This window comes from Henckelia pumila, chromosome 2 (genome assembly GCF_033568475.1).
Source record: "Henckelia pumila isolate YLH828 chromosome 2, ASM3356847v2, whole genome shotgun sequence".
Classification (NCBI taxonomy): Eukaryota; Viridiplantae; Streptophyta; class Magnoliopsida; order Lamiales; family Gesneriaceae; genus Henckelia; species Henckelia pumila.
This window is the reverse complement of record NC_133121.1, coordinates 160,065,347-160,079,316: the sequence shown is the minus strand read 5'-3', so window position 1 is coordinate 160,079,316 and position 13,970 is coordinate 160,065,347. Positions and strand designations below refer to the sequence as shown.

General features: G+C 36.4%; 1 protein-coding gene across 1 annotated transcript; it reads left to right on the top strand.

Annotated features, from left to right (window-relative positions):
• Nucleotides 1–6,836: 6,836 nt before the first annotated feature.
• Nucleotides 6,837–10,419, top strand: LOC140883726 (uncharacterized). Its single transcript, XM_073290305.1, has 7 exons — nucleotides 6,837–7,262; nucleotides 7,336–7,827; nucleotides 7,911–8,060; nucleotides 8,496–8,618; nucleotides 9,241–9,677; nucleotides 9,829–10,056; nucleotides 10,122–10,419. Exons 1-7 carry the CDS (start codon nucleotides 6,875–6,877, stop codon nucleotides 10,182–10,184), a joined length of 1,881 nt encoding a protein of 626 aa, XP_073146406.1. The 5' UTR covers nucleotides 6,837–6,874; the 3' UTR covers nucleotides 10,185–10,419.
• Nucleotides 10,420–13,970: the final 3,551 nt, after the last annotated feature.

Below are 13,970 nucleotides of genomic sequence, written 5' to 3'. Positions count from 1 at the left end.
CGACTGAAACCTCTTCAGCAAGGTTTCCATAGGAGTTGCTGAAGCATCCAACTGATCAACCTCAGTGCTAGCTTGTTCAGTCGCAGGGATAACTGGTGGTGTGTTTCTGTTTATCACTCGACGAGGACCCATCTGATAATCAAAGGTTAGCACACGAGATATCTCAATCGCTACCATCAGTGCCCTTACAACCGCTTGGAATACCGAATACCAGTCGAGAACAGAAACAGTTATATCTCAAGTAGATCATGCTTTATTAATTTAAATCACACAACCATGTAATTCAAATAATGCTCAAACAATAAATCATGCTCGCATGGAATTAAGTACACAATTAAATAATTCAAACACATGCGAGGAGTCATTACACACAGACTCGATCTACCCCGCTCACTCTAGTTCGACCAAGAATCTTAAGGCTTTGATACCACTTAATGTGAGATCTCGATTCTAATCCACTAATCTCGGATTAAACAACTATTAAGCGAACAAGAATCCAAGAGTAAAACAAGTCAAAGTTTTGTTTTTTTTTTTAAAACGCCGGCGCCCGCGCGAGGAACCAAGCTCGCGCGCGCGGGCAAACGATCCCGAGGCCCAACGGAGGCCTCGCGCGCGTGCGAGGAACGCCTCGCCCGCGCGCGGAAGGCCTGGGCAGAAATGCTCAGGCTACATAAAAAGAAAAGGGATTCCGCGCTTGGTCCGACATGCCTTCAAATACAATTACAATAACAGGGTGTAGGGAAACATGCCATAACAAGTCATGCTTTCATAAGGCCTAAAAACAACCAGAAGTCTAAATCGATACAACAACAACATACTTCGATTTCAGATTACAATCCGAATACAAACTAATTCGAATAACAAAACATATCAAGTTCGAGTTCTAACATGCTTCAATCTTAAACTAGATAAACATGCTAATTCGACTTCTAAACCGAGTCTCACTTCTACTACTTGCCCTCGAAGCTAACCAGGCCTCTTCTGACTTGTTCCTGCCCCACCTGTTGCCAAGTACACATACAAAACAAAGCAACAGCCGGATAACCGGTGAGAATGATAATCCCAGTAAAAGCAACATATCAAGTAATGAATATACAACATGCTATCAAACCACATATTCAAGTCGAAGTTAATGATATGCATGTCTTTAAAACCAGGATATCGATTCTGATAAACACGGGAGTATTGCTCTGCTTTTGGGATCCCGAGGATGAGATCACGTAACGACTCACCGACTCTCCCAATCAAGGTGGTGCCACGTATCCCACTCCTCTAGACTTTGAGCAACCATAATGAGTATGCTAGCACTAGGCGAAATACTACAACCTAGGCCACTCAATCATAGTTCCCAAACTAATAACAAAAAGGGCGGTTCTGCCCGCTGAAATCAAAGTAGGCTCAAGATGAATGCATAACAGAAACATAAACATAAGCCACATAACAAAAACTCAATCAATCAACAATTACAAGTTCCACGTGCTAGAACCAGTATCAATGCAATATGTGATTTAAAAAGGGAAACTCGAGAACCAACAGTCCCGAGTATGCTATCCCGCTACGATGACTGCTTTTACCTTTCAATGTCGTAGATCCAACTCCGGACAAGCTACAACAAAAGATTGTATCAACAACTAGACAACCTAAACAACAAACAACGATTCAAGGAAATCTCTTTACCGTTCTTCGTCCAACTCTCGACGAACAATGCTGCTAACACAGGGCTCGACACACTCCAACGAATCTGTACGAATACAAGATTTGATCAACAATCACGATCATTCACAAGCCAGGCTTCACTCAATACCAAAAACGATTCGAAAACCCAAAACTCAAACCGACGGCATAACGGCTATAAACTGAACAAACCGGCAACGCAGACAGCAGTTCAATACTGATAACAACTCAATTCAATGCCCAAAACAACAATAACAAAGCAAACCCATCAATCTCAAAATCCACATTTTCGAAAATGGCTTCCAAAAATCATAACAAATCCGGACGTCGCTCTAATTCAAAACCGACAGGTAATAAACGATCAGAACTCTGCCTAGAACAACATACTAGAATCTAAATCGATTCTAACAACCTCCGAAAAACAAAACATATCCGATCGGAGAAATACTTACAATATAACAGAGCTCTCACTGCAGTGATCGATAATCTGCCTTCAGAATTAATTTCTAACGGACGGATCGAGCTCGGACTGGATTTTGAAAGCTTGAAAGCTCAAATAATCGGCTTCAATGGGGGCTCACGGTTGGGAGGAGGAAGGAGGTGACTTGTGAAATAAATATCAAGTGTAGATAATATATAAAATCAACTATTTGCGTTTTAGTCCCTGAAATTTCCAAAATTTGCAAAAAGGACCCTGATCAAAATCAAATCGGCTCAAGAACTCTGTAATCTCTGATAAACTCAATAAACTCATTTAAGATAAAAACGGGGCGTTACAAAAACCAACTCTCACTCCCTTCCGGATGAAAGCGTACTAATCTCTGATAGCAGTCCACTGAAGCTCGATAGGTAGTCAGCACATCTATTCCCAGAATGCAATCAAAGTCGTCCATCGCCAGGACCATGAGATTCGCTAACAGAATGTTCCCTTCGAACTCTAAAGGGCAACCCATCACTAGACGCTTAGCCAAAGCAGATTGGCCCGTCGGAGTAGAAACAGACATCACTACGTCTAGTGCAATGCATGGTAACTTATGCCTCTTAACAAAACGTGCAGAAATGAAGGAATGAGATGCACCAGTGTCAATAAGTACAAGAGCAGGTATACCATAAAGCAGAAATGTACCTGCGATGACTTTCTCATTCTCCTCCATAGCCTGATCATGTCTCAGGGCAAACACCTGGCCAGAAGCTCGTGGCCTCAAATGAGAACTCCCAGCAGACTGTCCCTGCGACCTCTGCTGTACGGTAGCCTGAGAACCCGATCCTGAACCAGAACCAGAACCACCTCCCCCAGACTTTGGACAATCTCTCCGGATATGACCAGTCTCTCCACAACGGAAACAAGCTCCAGAAGCTCTACGGCACTTGTCGGATGGATGGTTCTTCCCACAGTGATCACATTTGTCCTTCTTACCATAACGGACAATACCTCCAGAACCAGAGGAAGAAGAAGATCCAGATTTCTTGAAAGTTTGGGCATGGGGACCCAAAGAACTAGCAGGCCTCGACTGAGGGAAAGACCTGTTCCGCCGAATGCTGTCCTCTGCCTGATGACAACGGCTCACCAAACCCTCGTAGAACATGTCGTCGCCAACCGCCACACGGTCATGGATTTCAGGGTTAAGGCCCTGAAGAAACAGATTATACTTCATCTCTGAGCTATCAGCAATCTCGGGGCAATAGGATAGCAGATCAAAGAACCTCTGCTGATACTCATCGATAGACATGGTTCCCTGTCGCAGACTCAGTAGCTCGCCTGCCTTCGACTGTCGGAGTGCAGGAGGAAATACCGCTTTTGGAAAGCTGTGCGAAACTCGGCCCAGGTGGCCACTCCTCTCGCCGCAACAAAAGGTGTAGAAGTAAACCTCCACCACCTGCGCGCACGCCCATCCAGAAGATAGCCAAGGGTCTCCACTTCTGCTCATCGGTGCATTGGAAAGTCTGAAAAGTCGTTTCCATGCGGTCTAACCAGTTCTCCGCATCCTCCGGAGACTCACCTCCAACTAAGGGCTTAGGACCCATAGCTAAGAATCGACGCACAGTGAAACGCTCGTCGTCATGATGACGATGCCGCCGTTCTCGACGAGGCTCCCAGTCGGCATCACCCCAACGCCCACCAACACTTCCATGAGAACTCTGGTCGTCACGATTTGACATCTACAAAAATACCTCAAGATGAGACTAAATCCCAAGAAATCTTTTGCATGCTCTGATACCATAAATGTAGTGACCCTTACCCGGATCACCTACTAAACAGAACTTATGCATGCAATTAACTTAATTAAACAAATATCAGAATAAAACTACGGAATTCAATAACATTATACAATCCCAAGAAAAGGAATCTGTAATTATCCAATAATATACAACCAAATCGAATAGCTGTATAAACCCAAACATCAGTAATAAAACCTAAACGAAGCTCCAGCTGGCCAACCACTGACTAACCCCTCATGGATCCACCCTCCTCGTCCAATCGCAAACCTGCCCCATGGAATAGGGTGTCCAGAAAATACAGAGTACGAGACGTGAGCATAAAACGCTCAGTGCGAGAGTATGAGTATACATGCATGCAAAGTGAACTCCCTATAGACTCGAGGTCAAGGATCAGATAACAGAGACAGACCGGGCCCTGGTATGTAGCACGCTGTGCCGTCGCTTCAGGAGGTGGCTCCCATACCGAGATAACCGTGGATACGCCGGACACAAATCGATGAAAGTCCATCCACTAACAGGATAGGGTACAACCCTACTGCAGACATCTCGAAGGAGATACAGCAAGATGCAAATGAATGCAGCATAATATCATGGCATATAAATCATGCAGTCATATAATACATGCATACTCAGTCAGGATATCTCGAACAGTACTTTCGTGCCTCAAAACAGTGAAAGCTCTACCAACTCTAGGTCCACGCCTATAGTCTGCTCTACACTGCCAAATGATACTACTATCATTAAAGTGCTCTAAAAGCCTTAACTAAGCTATTGCATACTCCTAAATATTTATAGGAAGCAAAAGCTATACCTTCGTCCGTCGTTAGCCCTTTGATGTCGATGCCTCCAGAACTTGGGCACGACTCCGCTACGACTACCGAACGCCTCTCCGACCTCCGGACCAAGCCTAAGAAGACTAGAACAGCTCCAAAAGGACTAGAAAGGAAAGGAGAACTCGGAATTGGCAAATGAAAGTGAAGTCTCGGCCTTCTATTTATAGACAACGATCGGAACTTTCGATCCTTGATCGGAACGTCCGAACCTCGATCGGAACGTCCGATCCTGTCATCGGAGCTTCCGAAGATCCTGATCTGCCACGTGTCAAAATATCACTTGATGACTCCGGATAGGGGTGATCGGAGCTTCCGGTCCTGATCGGAGCTTCCGATCCAACCACACGTCATGCCTGACGTAATAACATCGGTGCCTCCGATCGCTCATCGGAGCTTCCGATCCTGTTTGGAGCTTCCGATCGTGCCTTCGGAGCTTCCGATCCGTCCGATACCTAATTCAATTAATTAGCATTAATCCTTTAATTACTCAATTAGGGCACGGGCTACTACAAAGGCATCCGCACAAGTAATATTTACTTGTGTATAATTATCCCTGGTCTTATTTATTTTACTTGTTATTTTTATATATTCTGTTTCATGTTGTCTCTGATGTTGTAACACCGCGGACAACACGAACTCTAAACGACAAACTGCAATTACACATTTCACGGAAAATTGTTTTTTTTGTCCTGTGTGTTTGTCACTTTGCGATTTCGGTCATTTATATTTTCATATTTCAATTTTAGTCCGCTATCTTTGTTTTGTTGACAATTTTAGTCATTTTTCTGATGTGACGCTGATGTGACACCAATGCAATGCTAATGTGAAGCTGACGTATGTAGTGACACGTAAGCATTTTCGAATAAAAATGACCAAAATTGCAAAAAATCAAATCATTTAAGACTAAAATTGAAATATGAAAATATAAAAGAGCGAAATCGCAAAGTATTTTCGAATAAAAATAACCAAAAATTAACATTTACAACAAGCAAGGACATAGTACTCCGTCCCTGCCCAATGTTTATGAGGTACTGTTTGGTACAAGTACAATTAGTACTTTTACAACTTATCCTTTCTAATCCCAGCGTTCTTCTCGTCATATTATTTATCCATCTATTAATTATTTATTTTAAATCAATCAAATCATTAATCATTTATCTTACATCAATCAAATCATTGAATTTAAATTACTATATTACCCTTATAAATAATATTATTCATATTTTATTTATTCTTAAAAGGACAAAATGGTAATTTATATTTTTAATATAAAATTCATTCAATCAAATCAAATAAACTATAATTTATCAATCAAATTATCAAATACTAAATTAACTATCATTTTATATTTATTTTATATTACATTATATTACTTATCCAAGTATTATTTATCCTATCCTCGAACCAAAGGTGTCTTATGGGCATTTAATTAGCCTACCTACCTTCTTAATTCAAAGAAAACTAGTACGTATGAAACAATGCTTAAAACGCTGGTGCCCACAGGGGCATAGGCGAGTTGGTAAGGCCTGAGGTGACGTGGAAAGAAATTCCTCAGCGTTGCGGGTTCGATCCTCGTGTGGAGCATATTCCATGCTGAAATATTGTGGGGGTATGCTCTGGGGATTGGGCCATGTGCTCCCTCCTTCAGGTCCCTGCCGCTCGTGCACATCCCTCGATTTACCCTCTGCATGAGCCAATGGGCCTCTGAATCATGTGGAATGGGGTCCCCTTCGGGGTCAACCCTTTTTCAGAATGCTTAAAACGCTGGCTTTCAGCGACAGAAGTACATTTCATTTATTTTTTCAAATGGATATATTTTCATAAATATGTATGTTTTTTAACACTTCAAAATTTATAGCTTAAAAAAAATCTAAATTTATCCATTTGATCTTATGTTTTTGGTGATTTGATCATTTTATTTATTATTTGACTTAAAATAATTAAAAATGAAAATATCCTATTTTTTACGTTATAAGAAATCGTATTAATTTGGCTTAAACTTCACATGGGATTTGAAATTATAAAACTGAACGTGACGGTGTCCGAAAGACGTGAATTTATTTTTTTAACTGGTCATGACCAAGACTTTTTGGTGGGATATGCATAGCATCTAACCCTTCATTTGATTACCTCTGCATCGTTTCAATATGTCAACCTCCTCAAAATCAGCAAATTATCCATGGCCGTCAGCTGTGAATGCTGCCAACTTCATATCAGTGAAGCTATGTGATCTTAACAAAGACAACAAGGAAAGAAGCATTGATGATTACAAGATATGGAAAAAACAGATGCTCTGTCTGTTTGAGAGCCAAGATTTGCTGGGCTTCGTAGACGGCCAGATCCCTCCGCCTGAAGAATCAATGGAGAAACTCTGGAGAAGAACAGACCAGCTTATAACAGGATGGATTCTGGGTTCCATTACTGGGACCGATGTGCTTGATGCTGTGGTGGGATTGGACACTTCCAGGGAAGTTTGGTTAGAAGTGGGAAACATTTTCGAAGCAGCAGATAGTAGCGATGAAATTGATACAGCTGGTACGGTTAAATCCGACGACTCATTGATCTTTTAATTTAAATATAAATTTAATAAATATATATATATATGCAGGTACGGATTTTCACCAGTACTTGGCATTGCATAGAGCAATACTAAGCGGTGATTGGAAGGAAGGCAAGAAGTTGTTGGACAAAGATGAAGATGCAATCACAGCCATCATCAATGATTCCTCGGAGACAGCTCTGCACGTTGCTGTGGAGACTGGAAAATCAAATTATTTCGTGAGAAATTTGTTAGAATACCCGATGCCAGAGGAAGCAATCCTCTCAAAATCTAGATGGGGAGATACTGCTCTGCACGTAGCTGCCATGGCTGGAAACAAGGAAGCCGCGATGATGTTGGTTAATAAAACCCCCGAATTGCTATATATCACGAATCACAAGAATTTGTTACCCATTCATTTAGCAGCGAGGAATAGCCACAAAGATACACTAATGTATCTCATACATGTCTCCAAGAAAGATGTGGAGATCAATAATAGCCCCTTTGTGGGGAAGCTGGGGGCTTTCCTGGTGAAGATCACAATTGCTTCTCAGTTTATTGGTTAGTAGCTACCTACCTGGCCAGGAAATTAATTATTTTTTGTTGAAATATATATGATCATATTCTTAATTTATTTTGGGCAGACGTGGCTTTATATTTGGTGCAAAAGTACCCGGATTTAGCCACATTAAGCGATTCGGAAGATGCGTATGCGTTGGCAGAGATAGCAATGACCCAATCTGTGTTCCCAAGCGGAGAGAGATTCAGTTGGTGGCAAAATTTGATCTATTCCTGTAAGACTCTGTTCCCAATGGGAGAGATCAGAGATATAGCAAATGAAAATTATTTATAATCATTTTTATGCAAATCTTTTAACTATTTATTTACTTTTATAATCGGATCATTAGGCTGGCTGCATTAAAAAATGATAGATTTGTGTTAGTTGACCGTTAATAATAATTATTTTTTTTTAAAATCTTTAACTTATTGATTATGATGATTAACAATTATTTAGTTATATATTTTTTAAATTTACTCTAATGTTTATGTCCTTATAATAAATTTTTATTGAATAAAAAAAATGATATTTTTGTCTCTCCGTTGAAGTGATCAAGATAATTACTCTAAATTATATAATATTGATAAGATGTCTATTTCCTACCGTCAATTCGTTATTCAATAATAAGTTTTTATGTTTATATATATTTTAATTTATATCTATCTTGAAGGTGTTCCTTTGACATCAGTGGAAACGATCTCAAAAATTACAAGTGACATTGAGAATCCAAGTTATGAAGAATATCAAGTGATGTCGAAGAAGTTAGATTGGTTCAGGATAATTACTTTTGTGGGTAAGTTTAATTTTATTTTCAGTTGTTCAGGATAATTACTTTCATGGGTAATTAAGTATAATTTTATTTTCAGATGAATTTTTTTATATGATTTATTTACCTAGCTAGTCCACACGTGGATTTCTATATCATAAAAAAAAAACAAATTAATCTATTTTAAAATTATAAATAAAAACACTCTAAAAAAAACATTATAAATTAATAAAGACATCTTCTTTGGAAAAAAACGAAGATATACGTAGTCCTTTTCATTTGGAGAGAAGGGAAACACTGATGTATTGATAAAGCAGTGAAACAACAAATGACAAAAAGAAAACACAAAATATCAAGTGATAAACAAATTGAGCTACACTACTTTGGAAAATATTAAGCTGGAATTCAGGCAACAAACATCCGCAATAAACCAACATATGTGACTTCGTATGAATAGCACGTTGGAATAATTTAAACAAAAATTCCATCCCCACAACGTACACCATTAAATTTATAATGTACAAAAATTACTGAACAAAGTATGTTGAGATGATCTATCGAAAAACTACTGTTTTTCATCATTACAAGTTAAAATGTACAATATCAATTTTTTTTTTTAATCATGTGACTTGTGGTTTTTAATATACAGTTCCTGAAGCGAAGAACATAAAGAATAAGAAAGTAATGCACCAACAAGCACTGACACTCGTCAAATGCTTGTGCAAGGCACTGGAATCGTTGCCTTGTAGTGATGCTTCACCTATCTATGAAAGTGCCGTAGTTGAGGCCGCACGGAACGGCATACATGAGGTTGTGGAGGTGATCACAGAGATGTTCCCGAATGCCATTTATGCTGAAGAGTCAGAAACAGAATGTACCATTTTTCACATCGCAGCAAGAGAACGCGTTCAAAATATTTTCAATCTCATTTATCATATGAACGAACGGAAACAATATTTTTATGACTTGAGTAACTCTTCGGGTAACAACTTTATGCACATGTGCGGAGAATTGGCACCTCCTCATAAGCTCAATCTAGTTTCTGGTGCAGCTTTACAGATGCAGCGTGAATTACAATGGTTTAAGGTACTCAATCTCTTGCATAGCATTCTTAATTTCATATGCCTAGCTATTCACGGCCATAAAAATTATAATTTTGCTCATCTTCGACAATTATTTGTTTGTTTACCGAAGCATTTTTTTTGTGGTGATAAATTCATCAACATGCACCATTCAGGAAATGGAAAAGTTCGTTAATCCTTCTCGTAGGACGTGGGAAAATGATGATGGCAAGACTCCTCAAATGTTGTTTTCCGAAAAACACCAAGAATTAAAAGGAGAGAAATGGATGAAAGACACCGCCACCTCATGTACCATTGCTGCTGCATTGATTGCTACAGTCGTATTTGCCGCAGCCTTCACAGTTCCAGGAGGAATTATTAGTGACTCCGGAGTTCCTATTTTCGTAAGAAGCAATTCATTCATTATATTTGATGGACAAATCTAAGTTGTTTCTTATATCGGTGGCAGCATTGGCTTGCTTTCCGGTGGCATCGTTTGTATTATTGCAATTCCCCCTTCTTATCGCTGTGATGTATTCCACCTATGGCCCAGGCATGTTCGGCAAAAAGAGTGATCGAACATTGTATTAAAACAAGAAACAAGCAAAGCTTTCCACTTCAGTTGGATAGCAAAAATATTTTGTGTTTGTGTGTGTGTGTGTGTTTTTTTTTTTTAATATAACAATTTTTCTTCAGCTTGAATTTCCTACAATTACATTCATGATTGTTACCATTAGTTCCGCTATATGTTTTACATTGATTGGCAAAACTAATTTGTTTCTTATACCAATTGGCGACATTGACTTGCTAATTTCTAATGACAGCGTTTGTACTATTGCAATTTCTCTTCTTATCTCTATGATGTATTCTACCTATGGTGTGACGCCTAAAATCCAATCTACTAAATCACATGCATTAAATTTAATAAATATTAGGATTATTATTTTTAGGTTTAATTGATTTAAATTCTTTATGTGAATTGTGGGTTAATATAATATTTTATTATTCATTCAAATGTTTCTTATACCAATTGGCGACATTGACTTGCTAAATTCCAATGACAGCGTTTGTACTATTGCAATTCCTCTTCTTATATCTCTTATGTATTCCACCTATTGTGTTATGCCTAAAATCCAATCTACTAAATCACATGCATTAAATTTAATAAATATTAGGATTATTATTCTTAGATTTAATTGATTTAAATTATTTATGTGAATTGTGGGTTAATATAATATTTTATTATTTATTCAAATGATTTTTATTGTACTAACTAAACAAAGTGTGTGTGTGTGTGTGTGTGTTTTTTTTTTTTAATATAACAAATTTTCTTCAGCTTGAATTTCCTACAATTACATTCACGATTGTTACCATTAGTTCCGCTATATGTTTTACATTGATTGGCAAAACTAATTTGTTTCTTATACCAATTGGCGACATTGACTTGCTAAATTCCAATGACAGCGTTTGTACTATTGCAATTCCTCTTCTTATCTCTCTTATGTATTCCACCTATTGTGTGACGCCTAAAATCCAATTTATTAAATTCCATGCATTAAATTTAATAAATATTAGGATTATTATTCTTAGGTTTAATTGATTTAAATTTTTTATGTGAATTGTGGGTTAATATAATATTTTATTATTTATTCAAATGATTTTTATTGTACTAATTATTTAATCAATGTTTTTAATTGTTTAAGTTTATTTGTCAAAATGATTTTTATTGTACAACTTAGTTTCTTTAATATTTTAAAGGTTTAAGCTTGCATATTTAAATGATTTTAATTGTTTACTTTATTCTTTTAAATAATTTTAACTGTTTAGCTTATTTGTTTAAATATTTTTGAGTGTCCAATTTATTTATTTTAAATAGAATAAGTTTTGCGGTTACTTTAAATTATTTTAAATGTCTACCTTATTTATTTAAATCATTTTTAATTGTCCAAATTATTTTAACGGTTTTATTTCCGCTTGGGTATTTATTTAAATTGCTTTTAAACGTTTGTCTATTTCGTTTAAAATTATTTTTAATCGCTCTTTTTATTGTTTAAAAATTTTATTTATCGTTGTGACATCAAAATATTTAAAGTGTTGATTTCTAATTCTAAGTTAGTGTTTAAAATTCTTTAAAGAATTAGTTGCCTCAAAATCCATTTTTCCCGCGCACTAGAGCTTATTTTTAAACTTTTGCGAAAATTAGCATTTTTAATTTTCGTACTAGTAAAATCCAATTTAATATTTTTAAATTAAAATTTTCAAACTTGTGTTTTATCTAGTGCAATTTAAATTATAGTCCTAGTTGCTAAGTTGGAGTAACACTTTTTAAAAGTGTGTAACACTTTTCCATTACACTCACACACTCACATTTATATACTTACATCTATACTTACACACACATACACACTCAAACTTAATACATAACCCTAGCCCCTAAAATTTACACTCAAATCTCACTCATTTCACACACACACACCCACGATTTTTGATAGGCCTGTCGTCAGCCAACAAATCTAAAATACCTACTCCTTAACAAAATGAGTTTAATGGTGAGCATGGTCGAATCCACAGGGAACGGATATTTATTTCTTTCAAGTAAATGTAAATAAAAGGGGGGTTTTTGGTATGTAGTAAAAATAAAAATAAAAATAAGCAAGAATTAAATAAATGAGATGAACAATCAAATAGATATGAAATTCAATAATTAAACAAACTCTGATTCAATGGGTTTCTGTATTTCAATTATATCACTGGTCATCGGCTAACAAATAATTTATTCATGCAGTTTCTAACAATTAACTTTAAAATCATAGGGATAGCCACTAAGATTTTTGTGTTCTCCTATATTAATTGACCAAACTTAGCAGTCAGTCAAAACTTATCAATAACCAACTGGGCACGATAGCGTTCCATATTGATTAAAAATAGCTTTTCGATTTGTGAAAACAGTTAATCCTAAAATCTAACAATCGGGATAGCTGCAACTGTTAAATCTAGTTCTGTTGATTTATTTAGATTAAACATGCCATGATAGCACAACATACCAAATCTATTGCTACTCAAATACCAATTATTCATGACAATTATGGATCACTGAACTCATGGTTAGCAATAAAAAATCGTAAATCAATTTAATTTTTCAGATTAATCGACCCACAACTTTCATGAAATAAATCATAAATCAAAAAATACTCGAAACAAACAAGAACATTAATTTAATCTCAAAACTTCACAGTGATAAATTGAAATAAAGGAAAATATCTCTTGAATCAAAACTAAAAACTTAGCCAAGCATAGTTGGCTTCATAATTCTCTAGAAATATAAAAGATTAAACCAAAAAACTATGAAGAGGAAAAGAAGAAGAAAAATATTCTCTGCCTGACCGTGCAGAACGTTCAGATGCAAAAGCAGAAATCTGGAATTCTCTAATTCCCTAAACTAACGTCTAAAAAGCCTAAGAGAAAAGGAAAAAATAAAATATAGGTAAAAGATAAGATTATCTATAATTGTTTAAATAAAAAACAAATCTTCAACAATATTTATCCAAAAGAAAATCTTCTCTTCAAAATTCTTCCATAAATTAAATACCATATTTAGAATTCCTAAAAAATGGTATTTTTTTTCTCAAATTCTGAAATCTTCAATTCCCACCAGACAGTAATAGGGTAGTAACACAGCGCGCTCACGCATTGCTTCAGCACCTCTTTTAATTTGCTCAATTTCTCAAAATTTCTCTTGGCAACTCCAAATGTGATAGAATTCAACTTTTTAGCCCAAATTTTTGCCAAGATCATCAAACTTCATCCAACTACAAAACACGACAAAAACGCACCAATTAACATTTGCAAAAGATAAAAACCCGAGAAATATGATACTAAAAATATAAATATTATGAACTTATCAAAATCTCCCACACCTAAACCATGTTTGTCCTCAAGTATATAATAGTTCAATCCATCATCCCAACTCATCATCCTTCTTTCTCTTTCTCAACCAATCCCAAACAAATATTCATGCATCTCATGCATCAAAACAAGCCAAAATAAGAAATTCTCACACCAACATCATAGACAATCAACTCAATCAATTGTATTGAAATTAAAATGCATAAGGTCCAACAACTACTCACGGGATTCACTCATTGCACTCAACAAAAAATGTTTTTGGTGTATATATATATATATATATATATATATATATATATATATAATGCTCATGTCAAAACATAGAAGATTTTTAACCATAAGCTTGCAAATATATCACTCATTTCCCACCAAATAAATGAATTGAAATGCATGATCAAAGGGCATAAAGATG